Below are 19,308 nucleotides of genomic sequence, written 5' to 3' on the forward strand. Positions count from 1 at the left end.
TACTGAACAAATATTTGGCTAAAGGGTTAATCGGAATAGTCTATGCATGCATGATCTGTAGGAATTTATTATGTCGGCTATGGAATGCATATAAATACTGTATTTGATCAATAAAGTTCGTCTGGCCTATAGATTTAGGTCGCAAGTTGAATTGTGATTTTATTACCATATGCTGGAGACTGTTGCAGTATATATATATTATGACTTTATATACCAATCATGTCCCTGAAGCAACGAATGCGAGATTTACAACATCTGTCTGAACAGATTCCAAATATAATTTGATCAGATGTACGGAGTTAAAGCGAGATCAAGCCTTCTATTGTGAAGATGTACACCAATATGAACTACTGTTTTAATGACAGCAAAAATTTACCAAAAGTTGTCTAATATATGATGCACGGAATGTTTTCTTATCCTATGTATGTGGGGCGCATCAGAGGTCATACGAGCGGCTTTTGACCTATTACGTCAGACATTTGATTAACCAATCAGCATTGATGTTACTAGTGGATTACCTACAGTTCCGCTGTGTTGTGAAGACAAGTAAAACAAAATTTTGAACTATAAAACACGAAACGAAATAGGATCTGTGTTTTAATCAAATCGCTAACTTACACGCTCTTACAGAGTCTCATTTTGCAATCATCTTGTCTTCAGGTGAGAGCTGTACACGTTTCCGCCATCTAATATTATCAATAACAATATTAGTCTCCTGTATTTAGGTCACATCCGGAACTTGCTAATGGGCATTAAGGATCAACAACCACAAAGATCTTTACTTTTAAAATTTTCACCTGGAAACTGTGTTAAAACATCTAAAATTGGTGGACGGCAACTTCCGTCCGTCATTAGGTCACTATACATTTGGAATTCCTTCTAGATGTCTGTCGCTTCCTTTCTTCCTTTTGGATGGCGATTTTGTTGACTTTAAGTGTAGAATCAAAGGAAGGGGTTCTGCCACATTTTGGTGAACAATCAAAAATTTCGGGAAAAAGTTTGAGCCTGTCAAGAGACGCGAATTAATGGGGAAATCAACGGTGTGCTGTGACCGTTTAAAACACACTAAAGGGGGGTAACCCCCGCTACAAATTTGGACTAGTGGTTCTAGTAGTTAAACCAATTCCATGTATTGGCCATCAACAACATTGAAGGCGGGTGACCATCTCGATTTCTGAATCAGATTAAATGCATCTAGTTTGTGACAATGATATTATCTTTGCAGATGATTTCCCCAATTCATGAGTCATGACCCTTCTGCCACAAAATCATGTTCACCAAAACCAGGCAGAAAATTGAAGTTCTTCTTTGATTCTAGACAAAAATTGACATGCAAAACGGTGAAAAAGAAAGAATCACTACTTTGAGACATGGTGTTTGTAAACAATTTATTGTTTCGGGCTTTTTATACTCCCGGGGACAGGGATGGGGTGGGGTGGGGTGGGGTGGATAGCTGAATGGCTGGCCATTTCGCGCTGTATCATTAAGTCAACTGGCGTGGTTTCGATTCCCCGGTTGTACGTGGATTTCTCACCAGGTACTCCGGTTGCCTCCTACTGCTAAAGACACCTTCGTGCAATTGAATTATTGAAATAAAATTGAACCATATTTTAGTCCCGAAATGACCTAGTTTGTGTCGAGTGGACGTTAAACCCCATTTCTCTCTCTCTCTCTTATTCTCCCAGTCCCATGAACAGTGACAAACAGGGGAATTATGATGGAAGGCAATGCATGAGCCATCTGAATAGGAAGCCATCTCCACAAGGATAAATATATTTGTTAAGGCCACCTCAGTTTTTGTCAAGGTCGCTGAGATGTAGATAAAGTTACAGCATGTGATTGTTAACTAGATTGTAGGTTAGGTTTAAGAATTTGGGGGAGAGGTTAAGTCTCCACATAAGCACTGACCTAGGATGATGAAAAGTTAGTTCGTGATATTTCCTAGTTTTATTAAAAATACATACAATACATTAGGTTTATATACAAAAGCCTTTTCACTGTTTTTTGGTGTTGGTGGTGCTGATGGTCTTCCTTGGATGGTGCTTCTGGTATTTTTGTTTCTGAAGAAAAAAAGAATAAATTTGAGGCTCTCGGGGGAGAGCCACATTAGTTTGTTTCCTACTACGAATTGGATTTTCTAAAAAATCGTGTTTGTTCCACATCACCGGGTTAGGGCTAGGGATTCCTATATCTAGTTGATTTTATTTACTAACGGTTAGGGATAGCATTTGATATATGGTTTGTTTTGGGTTAGGGTGGAGACTGGTCTTATTTAATCTAATTTACTGTGCACTAGGATGTCGTTCAGATTTTTATTTTTAGAATATGCAATTATAAGTTTCTGTGTGAATATTTTCGGGTGATTTTCTTGGAGATCAGTATAGTGTTTTCTGATGATTTTAGATGCACTTGCTGCTGTTGCACTAAATGGAACTACAAAAGGGGCTATTGCGCTAGCCGTATGAATACTCAAACCAATCCAGAATTTTTCTCTTGTTAGCCTAAACGTTTTAATTTCTTCTGTAGTTTCAAAGTCGCTCTTGGTCTTTTCTATTGGCGTGACAATGAGATCAGAAATGTCATGATTTGGTTGGTTGAAATGAATTGAGACCGGTTTGTCTTTTTTGGTGACTATGTCTGATTGGTGACCGTTAATTCTTTCCCTAAGTGCATTTTGAGTCTCCCCTACGTATTGCTTGTCACATTGTCTGCATGAAATTAGATAAATTATGTTTTAACTACTGCATGAAAGTTGATCTAATATTGGGAATTGTGTGCCAGATGTTTTGTTATGGAAATGATCGGATATGTTTAATATTTTGAGGTATATCTAGATAAATATATATTTCTTATTTAGTGTAAATGGATATATAAATGAGCAAAAGGCACCATTCTGTCCGGACCAGGTCATACTCACGTCTTATGTAAACAATGCATGCGTCATTGGGCCAATGATTGACGCCTCTTGATGTGACGTCAAATTAGAAGGCAGTCATCTTATACAGAGTTATAAGAATACTTTTGCAATTCCTCTGTGAAACAGATTGGTGTCAATCATGAGTAGCCTAAACATGAAACATTTGGGTTAGAAGGCTAACATCAACTGAAAATTGGATGGCCGAATGGTTAGCACGCGCACGCTGTATCATACGGTCTGTCATTGAGTCAACTGGCGGGGTTTCGATTCCCCGGTTGTACGTGACAAGGAGTAGGGTTGCCTGTTCAACCTCGTGGGTTTTCTCTGGGTCCCCCGGTTTCCTCCCACTGCTAAAGACCCCTACACGCAAGCGAATTATTGAAATAAAATTAAACCATATGTTAGTCCCGAAATGACCTAGTTTGTGTTGAGTGGACGTTAAACCCCATTCCTCTCTCTCTCTCTCCAACTGAAAATGATTCTTAAATATGATTCTATCTTGACCAATCATCATAGCTGAGATATTTGATTATGTCTTAATGCTCTCGGACCACGTCTGTTTTCTTAAAGATGCATTAGTTAAGAGTTTAATAAAGAGTTGGGCATTCTTGCTATAATAATTCAAAAATAGACGATAAAGAAAAAAATATTGAAAATTTCAGTCAAATTACTTTATTCTGAACGGAGTTGTCACTGTTGGAAGTTTGGACTAGAAATAGGCATCCACTGTGTCGGCGCCATCTACGAGAATTGCCGATCGTTTGATTGACAGGCGATAACTCCACCCACATATTCTCGATAATCAAGTAACATTCTCAATGGCAATGGTACCCTCACTTCGCAGGCCTCTCCTCACCAGTTTTCGGTAGTGACGTCACTGGCTAACGGTAACCGTTAGCTTAGTCAGCCATTTATTGATTTAATTTTAAATGGACGACTGTTTAACTCCAAGCTGTATCCAAGCCATCCGAGGGTCTATGAGTTGATTTTGAGCTTGTCATGTAAATAAAAGACTAATTAATAATTTCTATAACATCTGAAGCCTAAATAAAGACTTAAAATACGCAGATTTAGCTCTTCCATAATCTATGTTTAACTGTGGCAAGACTCAGTATCGTGTAATTCAATTGCAGTTATGAGGATAGCCTGAAGTTCATAATATTTAACCGATTTCCTACCGGGACCTCATTTGACCCCATTCTGGCCAGTTCCTTTTAAAATGGATTAAGAACCCTGCCCTGAACTGACTCAATATAATTTCATGGTCACTCGATTGCAGAATGTTCTGGACAAAATAGTCTGGCATCCCCCGGCCGAGAAAGTTCATCAGGATTTTCCCACGTGGTTTCCCCTTGTCAGTGGTGCATAACGGAGGGCCTGACAAGGACAGCTGTCTAGTCCTGCGGATGATATGAAAAACCGAGGTCCCGTGTATACATTGGAATGCACGTAAAAGATCCCTTGGCAGTTGGAATTCGATATAAGAGTAGGCGATAGTGCCGCTGCCCGGGCAAAATTTCCCTCATAGCACACTGTATGGTGTATGCCCATCTTCATTAGCCGAGTTCGGAGCAGAACAGTAGGCCGTTAAACCCCATATCATTTCATTTCATTTCATTTCTGGCATCTCCCAATTCAGTGGGATATTTGCGTGATATGCCCTTAGGCTGGCAGAAGCTTTCCTTTATTATCAACCATGCCCAATAATTGATTTAATCAAAACAATACTATATTGGGGTACTTAACTTCAAAAAATTATGTTTTGGGGCCTGTTTAAAAATCAATTTATTTAACTTTTAAAAAAAACCCCAAAAACGGGCTCTGCACACAATCATTAATGTAACAAAAGAAATGAAAATAACTTGTTATTGTAAAATGTTTTGCAGTATGAAAAAAAAATATTCCAGAGATTTAGTTGAAAGTTAAAAATGTCTTTATTGTGGTCTCATCCCCGATATTCCCTGTCACATTAAACAATAATATACAGAATACAACATATTTATATCTCAAATAGTTCATTATACTAATGATATTGTGACTATGTCTGCTGAGCAGTATTTAAAAAATACACATACATAGGATGATAAAATGACAGCTCACCAGGCCCAGAATTAAATTAAGAATTTACTCAACTTTCAATCACTGTTTATGAGAAATATCTTTGATCCAGAAACACAAACAATTGCACACAGTTTCTTATTGATGTATTTGATACATTAAAACAAGAATAGTTTTATAAAGGACTATATTTTAGTCAAAATAAGACGAACAATTTTGAGTAAATTCTTAACTTAAGTCTGAGAATGCTTTGTGAACTCAGGACTAGGTAAATTAATGATGTTGAATGGAATTTTGGGGTAAAGAGAATTGTTAAAACTTTAAACAATTTTCATTACCCTAATATCTTATAAGGCTTTTGATAGGTCAGACGCTTAGATTATTTTAAATTATTTGGAGTGAAATATTGTGCAGAAGAAAATAATGAAATTATACATAGAACATAGAAAGCTTATTATTTTAATAAGGAATTCTAAAAACAATTTGTGAATTGAAGAAATTGATAACATTATTTTCCAGTCTAGTAAGACCATAACCATTATCTCATGGATTATTACATATAGAAAATGACATTATTTTTAATCTAGTAAAAGCAAAATCTGATTAAAATACAGATCTATATTTTATTTCATTTTTTTTATTCTTTCGATGGTCTCCACTACATGAAGATCTAATCAGTTGTAGTGGAAGGTCATGTCAGGGGTCAAATGAGCGGCTTTTGATCCTTTGACGTCAGAAATTTGATTACCCAATCAGCGTTGATGTTTCTAGTGGGTTACCCACAGTTCCAAGCACCTCACGCCAAAAACTAGCCATAACAGACCGTTTCACATCATCCAGAATGCAAGTTATATAACAACTCTTCCAGATCCTAGTTTAGTAAAGAAAAGTAAAACAAGACAGGATCTGAGTTTTAATCAAATTGGTAAAAGCAAACCCGTTGTCTCGTTACATGAATAGAAAATGATGAAATAATAACATTATATTCCACTCTAATAAAAATCAAAACAGTTGTCTCACGATTAGATGTAGACAATATTTGATTACAGATTCATATAGAGTACAACTGGACAATGATCACTACCCATGACATGTTTTCTAATAACACTATCACACAGATCTTTGGTTAATCTTTCTGATACAACAAAATAATCTAATCTCCTGAAATAGACAAAAAATTTCATAGTTAGACTTTATTTACAAACAAACTGTTCAATTGTTAGAGAGAGAGAGAGAGAGAGAGTTGAACAGTCCACAAAAAACTAGGTCAATTTTGGATTAACATATGGTTCAATTTTATTTCAATCAATCGCTGAGGGTGTGGGTCTTTAGGAGTGGGAGGAAACCAGAGGGGCAAGAGAAAACCAACGAGGCTGGACAGGCAACCATATTCCTTGTCACGTACAACCGGGGAATCGAAACAACGCCAGTTGACCTAATGACAGACCTTATGATACAGCGCACTAGCACTAACCATTTGGCCATGAACTCCCCCCCACCACCTTAATGCTAGATACAGCCTTCTATTGAAGGTGTACACCAATATGAACTACCGTTTTAATGACAGCACAAATTTACCAAAAGTCACCTAATATATGATCCACGGAATGTTTTCTTATCCTATGTATGTGAACTACCGTTTTAATGACAGCACAAATTTACCAAAAGTCGCCTAATATATGATCCACGGAATGTTTTCTTATCCTATGTATGTGGATATATGGGTTCTAACTTACCAATCTGATTAAAATACAGATCTATATTTCGTTTCGTTTTTTTATACTTTCGATGGTCTACACTAGTGTTGTGAAGACAAGTAAAACGAAATTTTGAACTATTAGAAACAAAGCGAAATAGGATCTGTTTTTTAATCAAATTTTGCAATGCTCTTGTCTTCAGGTCAGGGCTGTACACGTTTTTGCCATCTACAATTATCAGTAACACTATTAATCTCCTGGACAGCCTGGACAGACGACTCCTTGTCATGTACAAGCGGGGAATCAAAACCACACCACTTGACTCAATGACAGACCTTATGATGCAACGCTCACACGTTTTAACCATTCGGTCACACAACCCCCTTCTGTGAAAACAGGGGCAAACAAACATTTAATAATGCTATGTGCAGTCAACAGCTACACACCCCTGTGGATTTCAGATTTATTTTCAATGGAAACAGTACACGCTGACAGCAAAATATTAAAACATTTAGTGACTTACCATCCACAGTCTTTAGCTCTATTATTCATAAAATAAGCCCAGAATGTATAGGCTGCCTCTTTATCTGGATATAACTTTCTATACGTATCAACAAATCCTTCATTTAATAGATTAGTAAAACCTTCTCTTTCTTGTGGTGTAAAACCTGCATTCTTCTTGTTAGTTTTAGGATTCTTCAGATCTGAAATAAACCATTCAAAATTAACATTCTTTAGTCAGACGTCCACCAGTTATTTGATTGTACATAGTGTGGATCACCTGTACTTACTAATCCAGGTATAACAACATATATTTGTCTCAACATTGTCAATATATAAACTACATAGACCCGAGAACAGAGAGATAACTTATGTAAGATTTAAATAAAGAGCTGGTCGTTCTCGGTATAATATTTCAAAAATAGATAATGCAAAATGAATATATTGAAAATTTGATTCAAATTACTTTATTTTGAGCAAAGTTAACAATGGTTGTAGTTTTTGACAAGATGTGTGCATTGATCATAACCAAAGAACTGGTCATTTGAGTCTCTTAGTCTCACATCTCCATTTTTAAATTAAACCATTAAATGGCTAAACCATGAGATAAAGCGGATGGCATCGAAAGTTGATCATGGTCTTGTCATGTTAATAAATGTCTAATTAATAATTTATATAACATTTCAGGCCTAAAGAAAGACCTGCAATCAGCAGATGTAGCTCTTGCATAATGTATGTTTAACAAAACGTGTTTGAAAGTAAAAATTACGTTCAGAACTCTGTTTCTTCTATATCATGTTCACAAGATTTCATGAATTTGAAATTAAACAAGCTGATCAATGCAAAAATTATTGTGTGCATTTTACTGTAGCCTACATAAAAATCAAAGTAACAGAAAAAACTATACATCTATTTTACATGACATTACCTATATCAAGATGAGCCACATTTAGATCACCACACATTATAACCGGTTTCTTTGCATCTAAATCTTTTAGATATTTAATGAAATCTACATCCCATTCTTTTGTTCTGTAGTTTAATCTAGGTAATCCTCTACCACTGTTAGGTACATCTACAAATACAAATACATTTCTTTTATTATATAATTTTCAATATATTTAAAGCCAGCATAATTAAAATTATACAAATATGTAATTCTGTTTTATTGCGTGGTTATTTACTTTACTTTTGTCAAAAGACAAGTTCGGTAATGCACAGAGACTGTGATTGGTCGACTCCATAAATAACTTACCAATCAAAACCTGCAATACAGAAAATTTCTGTGAAATTCTTTGATTATCGAGACTTATGGGCTGTCGAATAGAAGTCAAAGGTATTATTATGCTGTCATTGCAGAGCAAGAACTCATTTTTCTTAAATGTTTTTTTATGTAAGGGGGGTGGGGGGGTGTTTGGCTGTATGGTTAGTGTGTGTGCACTGCATTATAAGGTCTGTCAATGAGTGAACTGGTATGACTTTGATTCCCCTGTTGTACATGACACACCTTGTGTGTTTTAGTTTCCTACCAGTGCTAAAGACCCCTATGCGCAAGCGAATTATTGAAATAAAATTGAACCATATGTTTGTCCCGAAATGACCTAGTTTGTTTCGAGTGGATGTTAAACCCCATCCCTCTCTCTCTCCCTGGCATAGTAAAGGCGTAGCTGACTTTTTGATCAATTAATCTTCAGCTAGACCTACATTGATTATGCCAGGGACTGATTCTATATGTGGTTGAGATGATTATTTAAACATATGAATCATTTACACATGAATCATTTAAACCCAAATAAAATACGTACATGCAGTAACAACATAATACTTCTCAAATTCAGCTGTAATAACTCTTCCTTCATTATCGTGCTTTGAAACATCTAAAATAGAAGCATACAGTATAAATAACATTCAATTCCTTGGCATCAGATGTACAATTATTAATAAACAAAGTAATAAAAAATATGATCAGTTTTTTAAAGATTTAACAGATCACATTAATTAGGAAGTTGGATATATGTATTCTGATATAATAAATGATTATTTACTTTTAATTGATATCAAAATACAATTCCAAAAATGTGTCTTCTGATATAGTAAACCATCAATTACTTTTAATTAATATCAAAATTCAATTCCAAAAATATCAGTTGAATATTTTTTTCAGCACTCGTAATAAACACTTATAATATTTTTTGAAACGTCACAGTGAAATAAACCATAGTAATTGTTATCCATAAACAGTGTGTTATTTGATAACTATTACATACCTATACCATAGTAATTGTTATCCATAAATAGTGTGTTATTTGATAACTACTACATACCTATAGCATAGTAATTGTTATCCATAAATAGTGTGTTATTTGATAACTACTACATACCTATAGCATAGTAATTGTTATCCATAAACAGTGTGTTATTTGATAACTACTACATACCTATACCATAGTAATTGTTATCCATAAATAGTGTGTTATTTGATAACTACTACATACCAACACCATAGGTACATGTAACAATTAAAGGTTTTGAGTATAATTAATACATACCTATACCATAGGTACATGTAACATTTATAGGTTTTGAGTATAATCAATACATACCTATACCATAGGTAACATTTATAGGTTTTGAGTATAATTAATACATACCTATACCATAGGTAACATTAATAGGTTTTGAGTATAATTAATACATACCTATACCATAGGTACATGTAACATTTATAGGTTTTGAGTATAATCAATACATACCTATACCATAGGTAACATTTATAGGTTTTGTTTTTGTATACATCCCAACACCTGAATATCCTTCTTTATCCCCTGATAACCAGTGAGCCGTATAGCCTTCTATTTTACAATCAGCTGGTATTTTAGATGTATCACATTTTGTTTCTTGTAAACACATAACATCTGGGGCCTCTGCTTTAATATAACTTGTTCCATCTTTCTACAAAATTGACAAATTTACACAATGATATTTAAACCTAATATTTTGGCATCACTGCTACTTTTCTTTATTAGGGATTGAATTTATGTTCTTTAATTGTTAAAGATGCATTATGTAAGAGTTAAATCTCTCCATTGCAGGGCCCTTATTCACGAAAAATTAAACTAAGATACAATCGAAATTTTAAGAAATACTGCAATTCGATTGGCTGACCAGTAAAATCAATTTGCATATATCCAATTTGCATAATGGCCAGCCAATCGAATTGCAGTATTTCTTAAAATTTCGATTGTATCTTAGTTTAAGTTTTCGTGAATAAGGGCCCTGGTCTCTCTTTTGGCTTCAAATGTATAAATTATTATTTAGACATCAATTCACTTGACAAGTCTGTAACTTCAAACAACAATAACTTAGCTCAGAATAGAGTAATTTAAATGAAATTTTCAATATATTCAGTTTTCATTATCTATTTTATCTAAACATATGTCTACAGCCGAAAATGGGTCATTTCGAGACTAACATATGGTACAATTCCAAGAATTCGCTTGCATGCTGGGGTCTTTAGCAGGAGGTAATCCGAGGACCTGGAGAAAATCCACAAGGTTAGACAGGTGACTCTACTTGTTGTCCCATACAAGCTGGGAATCGAAACCTCGCCACAGACATTATTATTTTAAGAGCACGAGTTGGATCACTGCGGCCCAAATGTTATAAATTATTCTCCAACCTCGTGGGTTTTCTCCGGGTCCTCCAGTTTCCTCCCACTGCTAAAGACCCCTATGCGCAAGCGAATTATTGAAATAAAATTAAACCATATGTTAGTCCCGAGTTGTGTCGAGTGGACGTTAAACCCCATTTCTCTCTGTATAAATTATTAATTAGACATTTATTAACACAACAAGAATTAACTCTCGATGCCATCGGATGACTCCGATTTTTTAAGCATATTACGAGTAGAACGGTTAGGTCATTTAATGATATAACTTAAAAATGGAGAAGCAAGGCTAAGCATCGAACAACCAGCAGTGGTTAGGATAATAATCCATCAATGCATTGCATACATCTCGTCAAATCTACTAACATTGATAACTTCGCTCAGAATAATGCAATACGAATAAAATTTCCAATATATTCATTTTGCATTATCTACTTTGAACTATTATAGCAAGAACGACCAGTTCTTTATCTAAACCTTACATAATAACTTATTTGTAAGAAAGCAGGCAGCCATTTGTCACAGAACACTGCAATTTAACAGACAGAAAGTACAGTAATTATAACCTTTAGGCCAATTACGGCTATATTATTTTGGAGAATAAAACTACTTAATTTTGTGTTAAAAGCCCTTAAAATCCTAAGGGCCGAGTGACTAACTCAATATTTGTGATACGTTTTCAAACAACTTAAACCCGCCAGTCTTCATCTGGAAATGGAGAACGGTGCCCCAAGCTGTATTATACGGTGTCTGGATAAAACCAGACTTTTATCTTATACAAATGTGTAGGTTAAATTTACCTTTTGTTATCAAGTACACCACGTGGGTCATCCACTGTATAGACCTCTTAAAGGAACGGCAATGGATTATCAAGTTACCCAACGAAAAAACTGACCGAAATATTAAAGGGATTACGTGTCCGGATAAGCGGTTTTAACGTTCATATCCATATGACTCAATATTTTGAGCTGAAATTTTGAGACAAGGTAAATACACTATTCGTCCATTCCTCTATATTTTGGAGTTTAAATTACATCTGTACACAGACTTTTATTTCTGGTCAGGATGGTCCATTTAAGAAATGTTAAAACTAAATGTGAATACGTACTGACAACCATGCTCGGATACCATTTATATTCCATGATGCTATCTTTACATTCCATGTTCTACCATCTTCTGTTTTAGAATCAGATGTAAAATCCATTCCAGACACATCAACTGATGGTACCTTCTTCAATGCTGGTGTATCTCCATCACCATTTTCTTCTTCCTTTTCCTTCTTGCCTTTAGGGGTTTTGGCAGGCTTAGCATCCTCCTATAATACAAATAAATTATTTCAACTACCAAATTTTTTCTGCAAAATGGAAGTTGATGATGAATGTAGAAGGTTTTGCATGGTATCCTGTGCAGCAATGGAGCATTTATAGCCCATTCCATAGAGTTTTGCCTACTCCTTGATGTCATAATTGGTTTATAACAAAAATCGTATTGCACTATATTTTTTCAAACCATAATTATTTTCATAAAAGATAATCTTTTATCAATGATTGACAGAAAATGATCACAATTTGTATCATATCGTGACTGCAGTGGCAATAGCCTGCACTATAAATCTACCTTTGACATTTTTGTTATGTTTTCAAATTAATTGTTTAAAAAATAATCAATGAAGTATGGTACATATTATTAGCTTGGATGAAGCAATAAACTTTAGACATTATCCAAAAAATGTTTAAAATGAAAGAAAATATACTGTTCAAAGTTAGAACGCATTGATTTATCCGACCGTCACATAACATTGAAAAGAATGAAATAAATTCAAGAGTGGCATGGTAAAGTAAAGGGAGGCTACTCCAGCACCAGAACTGGGATGGAGGCAGACCACCATTAATTTCCTCATGTTAAAGATACACTCGGCAAACCTTAGCAGACTTCAGTACCCTACATCTAGCCCCAACTGTATGACGAAGTCCGCCATTGGAACTACTTTCAAGTTCCCGGATTACTAAAGGCGTTGCCCATGACAACGCATTTGAAGAATGTTTTATCATACAAAGCTTTCAAAGTCTGAAGATGTTTTTCTTTCTAGTTTATCTACACGCTTTGCGAACAACACAATTTTTAGAACGTCTTTTTAAAAGTGGCAAGTTTTGCAAAAACTAAACTGGTAGCCGCATCACTATTGTGTAGGCGTAGGTACATATCACTTACCATCATACAGCCAAGGCTAGATGTAAAGTACCGGAATCTGCCGAGGTTTGATGAGTAAAAAATACATTGTCCCAAAAGTATTTATTAGGTGGTTATTTCCAACAAAAGTATGGCAAATTTGGTATATATGGAAAGTATAGACGCCCAATCTTACTAGGAAAATAGTGGATTGACCAAAAAAAAACCATGGGGCAAGCACTGGGCAAAAATGTCAGGGTATCACTAACTGGCAACCTGACAGCTTACTGTCTGCCAGCTTCATGTAAGGAACGGTTGTTATTTCTTAATCTAATGGTTAGGCAGTTTTGGGAACATTTAGGGCTGTAAGCACATAACAGACTCTTCAATTAAACGGCAGAAAAAGAAGTTAGCAGAAAATAATTCAAGAATTTATATAACCCTCATTATGTATGGTAAATGGACAGTAAGTAATGACAAATAACTTCTGAAAGTCAAGTTAGGTGACAAACATGGTGTCTAGAAAAAAATTTTTTAATAGATTGGGGTATCTCCTTGGGAATACAAAGTTTTGAGATAGATTTAAAGCAGATTTTCGATAGATTACTTAGTTTGACTATGTTTTTAGTCCATGTATATCATCAAGTCACACAGTTCATCCGCGGGAAGGTATCTTTAAAGTAGCTAAGTCTCTAACTCAATATCATCCGAAGTCTTCGACATTGAAAACGCAACTTATTTGTCAATTTAAATCAACATTCGTGTTGTGGTCTTACCGGGAAAAGATGGACTTATGATATCCAATATTTAGAGCGGAAATTGCAAATTTTTAAGTTATATTTTTAAAATTTATTAAAATAAAGCCTTAAAATAGATGTTATCCATAAACAGTCCTACCTTGTTAAAGAATAATCCTATTAATCCTATAATTCGCTATTGCCAGCTGAGAAATTGGCAAAAATATCATTTTTAACTTCAAATTTCAACTTTGGAAAATGGCTGCCCCATGTTGTCAATAGCAAAACAGGGGAGGTAATTGTGTTGTTATTTCCTGTGCCATAGATTCTTAAGGGTGGGAAATAATGCCCATGATCGTATAATAGTGATTTGATAACCTATTGAGCAAAAGACATAGAAATAATTATGTTTTGACTTTCTTAGAAAATTTGAAATTCTCGCTTTAAGTAAACATTTTACCATTGGTACATGAATCGTGTACCACAATGCGTTTCAGCTCCATTTGTAACACGGGACTCGAAAACCGAGGCTAGACATATTCCACAAGTCATGTCAAACGGTGACAGCATATTCTTATCTGGAGAGCATGGGCAATAAATACTATCGGTGTAGACTGAAATAACCAGATGCCAGAGATTGCCATTCGATTGAGACTTCTGGCATATTTTGCCAAACATAACTGATTTGAAATTAGGGTAAAAACGGAAACGATTGAATGTAAATCAGTTTATATACATTCATATTACATTATTCTATGCGTTGCGACCCGTTTGTGTTAATTGCTAGATCCCAAATATTAGCGATTTAGCTCCTTTAAGTGTATAGTAGAATAGACAAATATAATAATATATGGTTAACAAAACACTTACTGCTGGTTCTTTTTTCTGTCTTTTTCTGGCTGGTTTTGCCTAAAATATAAAGTTGACACACATCCACAAACGGTCAAATTGGTTTTATATTTTTTTGAGATATAAAACATTACTTAAAGGGACAATAACACTCTTGCTGGCTTGACAGCTCCAGAAAATAAATATTAGCCTTATTCTAAGTACTAGATGTTTAAGTGTCCTACCTGTTGTGTAAACTATCCATTACATCCTATTTTACTTGTCCAGAGGGTTCGAAAATATTTTTAAATCCAAGTCACATTTGAAAGGGTTTATGTTAGGCTTTTCAAATCATTTAGTTGAATATTTCCAATTTTTTAAATTAGGTGTGTTAGGATGAAATTTGGATCACCAATTAATTGGAATATTGTAAAATAGTACAATTTGTTGACCAGAATAAAGATTGGGACATATTAATGAGTTACAACAAGAGTGGTATTGGGCCTTTAAAGGAGTGAAAATAACACTACGTACATTACATGTATACTCCAAACTTGTACCAGCGATACCAAACAGTGTATTCTAATTTGTTTATTTATCTAACAAGGGGGGTGGGGGGTGGAAGGCTGAATGGTTAGCAAGTGTGTGCTGTATTATAAGGCCTGTCATTGAGTCAACTGGCCTGGTTTCGAATCCCTGGTTGTACGTGACAAGGAGTAGGGTCGCCTTTCCAACCTCGTGGGTTTTCTCCGGGTCCTCCGGTTTCCTCCCACTGCTCAAGACCCTACGACCAAGCGAATTATTGAAATAAAATTTAACCATATGTTAGTCCCGAAATGACCTAGTTAAACCCCATTTTTCTCTCTCTCTCTATTATTTATCTAACCAAAGAAATTGGATTGATTATTGAAATTTTAAACCATGATTTTAAGACTAAGAAGAAATATGTCAACATAATTCAAGACATTGCATTGCTATTGTTTGCTCATTGTGTAGTTTCTTTTTTCCCTTATAAATACAGAAATATAAATAGGCTACCACACATACCTCAGCTACATCTTCATTGTCTTCATCCTTCACAACCTTAAATAAAGAATTCCGTTTTGAGATAATGGGAGCTTAACTTTTTTCCTACAGTTTTATTTAATACCCGTACAAAAAAATCATGTCGTGCACTGACTGACTTCACTGTAAGTTTTGTACAATTTGTGATACCTGGAAGTCAAATTCATATTTTATATCAAAAATTATTTTACTATCTTTTTGTAGGTCTGTCTACATTATTTAGACCTGTATTATTTATTAAAATTATTTTGAGATTCCTTTAATATAAGATGACTGCTGCAATTCAAACTCTTACAACAGATTTTGAAATGAAATGAAATGAGGTTTAACGGCTTACTGTTCTCCTTCGAACAGGGCTAATGAAGACATACAGTGTACTATGAGGGAAATTTTGCCCGGACAGCGCCACTACAGCCTACTCTTATATCGAATTTCAACTGCCAAGGGATGTTTTACGTGCACGCCAATGTATACACGGGACCTTGGTTTTTCGTCACATCCAAACAACTAGACAGCTGTCCTTGTCAGGCCAAGGGGGAACCACGCCGGAAAATCTGGATGAACTTTCTCAGCCAATGCAGGGATCACAACGGATTTTAAAAACCAAATCATCATCAGAAACAAAGGTTATCTGAGATGTGACAAATCTGTTCACATTTCTCGTGGTAATGTTAGACTGTATAGAACACAGCGTTTTCCTGTATACTGGTGGTAATTTAAATGTTATTCTATGCTCTGGGCCCTGTTTCTCGAAATTTTAACTAAAGATGAAATCCAATTTTAGTAGATACCGTACTTCAATTTTGATTGGCTATAAGCACTAAAATCAATCTAATATTATCCAATCAAATTACTAAAATTTGGATTTTATCTTAGTTAAAATTTCGTGAAACAGGCCCCTGGGCCCTTATTCCTGAAAACTTAAACTAAGATACAATCGAAATTTTAGGAAATACTGCAATTCGATTGGCTGACCAGTAAAATCAATTTGCATATATCCAATTTACATATTGGTCAGTCAATCGAATTGCAGTATTTCTTAAAATTTCGATTGTATCTAGAGTTTAAGTTTTCGTGAATAAGGGCCCCGATCTACTTCATTAAAGATAGGATACTAAACCATGAATATAAACCATATTTTGCTGACAAATAGCTAATAGTTATTAGTAATCAAATCGTGACTGAAACCAAAAAAAGCACCAAATTCATACAAAATAATTTTGAAGCATACTCGAGCGTAACATGGGAGATATATTTGCCACATTACAAAATTTCAGGATTAACAATGTACTAATTTCCATTTATGGCCGCAATTATATTCCATACACCGCATCAAAAAACAACATAACGGTAAAAGTAATCGTTACCGCTTTCTTTGTTCTTTTGGGCATATTTAGTGTAGAATTTATGTATCTGCTGGCGAACAAAGATCGCTGTCTGATACACTGTCTCAACGTATTAAACCCTACACCAACAACTGCAGTCAAAGCCACTTTGATTATTTTCTGTAAAAGGGCTTTGTTCGGCTTTGCCGCGTCGTTTCGATTTACAACAATCGGGGCCTCTCAGTAATTTCCACCGGAAACTATGAGCCTCGACGTGACCTCGACAAATCTAGTCTCGGTCATCCAAATTCTCATCTCATAGCCGTTAACTTAATATTCATGGGGTCTCTACTGGGTATTTAAGGTTGGTGTCCCCTAATATTTCAACACTATTTAATAGAACTGATTAAATATATTCCAACTATAAATTTAATATAAAGATCTTTTCTATGCCTGACCCGTAACAATGTTAAAGATCTAATTAAAGAATCGGGATGTAATAACATTAAGGAAACAGTATAGTTGAATTTTGGCTACCTGGTCTGCAGTCTATAAACCATGGTCATGAGAATTAACTAATATAAGGTAATGCGCAGAATTTTTCGAGCCTTTTTGCTTTTTCTAATCTTAGTGCAATTCCGGTATACTCTCACAATCTCATATAAAACAACGCTTCGCATCTTCACTTTAATTATCAGTGAGCTGAAAATCTTTCGTGAAGCTTAAATTTCATATTTCCAGCGTGATTTCCCCTTGTCAGTGGTGCAAGACGGAGTGCCTGACAAGGATAGCTGTCTAATTGTTCGGATGGTACAAAAAACCATGGTCTCGTGTACACATTATTGGCGCTTTTTTTAATGATCACTTGGCAGTTGGATTTCGATGTAAGAATAGACCGTATAGCACCGCAGCCTGGGCAAAATTTCCCTCATACATGTATATCACACTGTATGGCGTATGCCCGTTTTCATTAGCCCTGTCGGAACAGAACAATACGACCTAGCTTAAACCCCATTTCATTTCATTTCATTTGTTTAATTATGTTTCTGTAGTTTATTTGTTTAATATTGTTCAAGCTCGGGTTTTCAAAAACACACTTTTATGGATAACAATTACTATGGTTTATTTCACTGCGACGTTTCCAACAAGGTTTCACAAGTCGTTATCAAGCATATACAGAAATAGATAAAAAATAAGAAAGATGTGAATTCTCATTTTTTTTTTTATCTATTTGTGTATATGCTTGATAACAACTTGTGAAACCTTGTTGAAACGTTGCAGTGAAATAAACCATAGTAATTGTTATCCATAAAAGTGTGTTTTTGATTATGTTCCAATTACAAATGTACTAAATGCCATTCAAAGAATATAACCTCGGGTTTATCGGTTAATCAGCTTTAATTATCCCACTTTGATCGTTGCAATTTCTAATATTTTCCAAAAGGAGTTTTCTTTAAACGCACTAATGATCGATTGGTACTGCTATCTATGACAGACTTGTCGAGGAATGCAGGTTAACGCGCAGCTTACGGATTATCGTTACAAATTTCTAGGGACTTGTAAAAACAGTGCATGCCGTGTAAATATTTACTTTCGTTTTTGTGTAGGTCATTTTCAAATAAATTCAACAGCATATTATTCTTTTTAAAAAAAATATTACTTTTACGGGGAACGATGATAAAGAACCGTAAGTGCAACTAATGTGTTATCGTTACTTATTTTTAATACATATTACAGATATAAAGAAATAAAACATTCTTATCATAAACATTCAACATTTGAAAATCCACGATTCCACGTGCTGTTCTTGAATGCGAGCCGTAAATTTTACCGGCAATTTCCACTCCCCACCCCACTAAAAGAAATAATTAATCATGCCCGTACGCCTATACTGGTAGTGAAAAAAAAAACCGTTTCACACAACCATTTGGTTTATTTGTTACACGCAAAAATATAATTCCGGTAGTATTAGTTCCCTGGTTCTTTAAATGTCTGCTTCCACTAAGGTCATATCGCGGACAATAATTTCGGCGTACATCGTCCGTCCGTAAGTGTTTCTTTATTCTTGTATATACATATAATAAATATTTTCACTAATCTTGTTCACTTTTTTCCGCTAATCATTTTGTAAATTACGGCCAATATACTAAGTACCTTTATACATAAAATCTATATCGAATACACAGAATACATACACGCATATCCCGCCTTGTGCAATACATATCAAAGGAGAGAGAGAGAAATGGGGTTTAACGTCCACTCGACACAAACTAGGTCATTTCGGGACTAACATGGTTTTTTAAATTTTTTATTTCAATAATTCGCTTGCGCATATGGGTCTTTA

General features: G+C 34.9%; 1 protein-coding gene across 1 annotated transcript; it reads right to left on the reverse strand.

The window, feature by feature from the left end:
* Window positions 1-4,722: 4,722 nt before the first annotated feature.
* Window positions 4,723-17,207, reverse strand: LOC126812052 (exodeoxyribonuclease). The gene is made up of 9 exons (XM_056098629.1): window positions 17,007-17,207; window positions 15,622-15,657; window positions 14,617-14,655; window positions 11,949-12,155; window positions 9,927-10,125; window positions 8,979-9,050; window positions 8,102-8,248; window positions 7,196-7,376; window positions 4,723-6,136 (listed from the first exon to the last, which is right to left on the reverse strand). Exons 1-9 carry the CDS (start codon window positions 17,028-17,030, stop codon window positions 6,019-6,021), a joined length of 1,023 nt encoding a protein of 340 aa, XP_055954604.1. The 5' UTR covers window positions 17,031-17,207; the 3' UTR covers window positions 4,723-6,018.
* Window positions 17,208-19,308: the final 2,101 nt, after the last annotated feature.

Source organism: Patella vulgata, chromosome 2 (assembly GCF_932274485.2).
Source record: "Patella vulgata chromosome 2, xgPatVulg1.2, whole genome shotgun sequence".
Classification (NCBI taxonomy): domain Eukaryota; kingdom Metazoa; phylum Mollusca; class Gastropoda; family Patellidae; genus Patella; species Patella vulgata.

Excerpts from the sequence above, each read along its gene's own strand:
- LOC126812052 (XM_056098629.1), bottom strand. The coding sequence starts at position 17,030 with ATGCCCAAAAGAACAAAGAAAGCG. Across the intron at positions 9,051-9,926 it reads AAATGTTACCTATGGTATAG|ATGTTTCAAAGCACGATAAT; the intron begins GTATGTATTGAT and ends CTTCTATTTTAG. Across the intron at positions 8,249-8,978 it reads GTATTATGTTGTTACTGCAT|ATGTACCTAACAGTGGTAGA; the intron begins GTACGTATTTTA and ends TTGTATTTGTAG.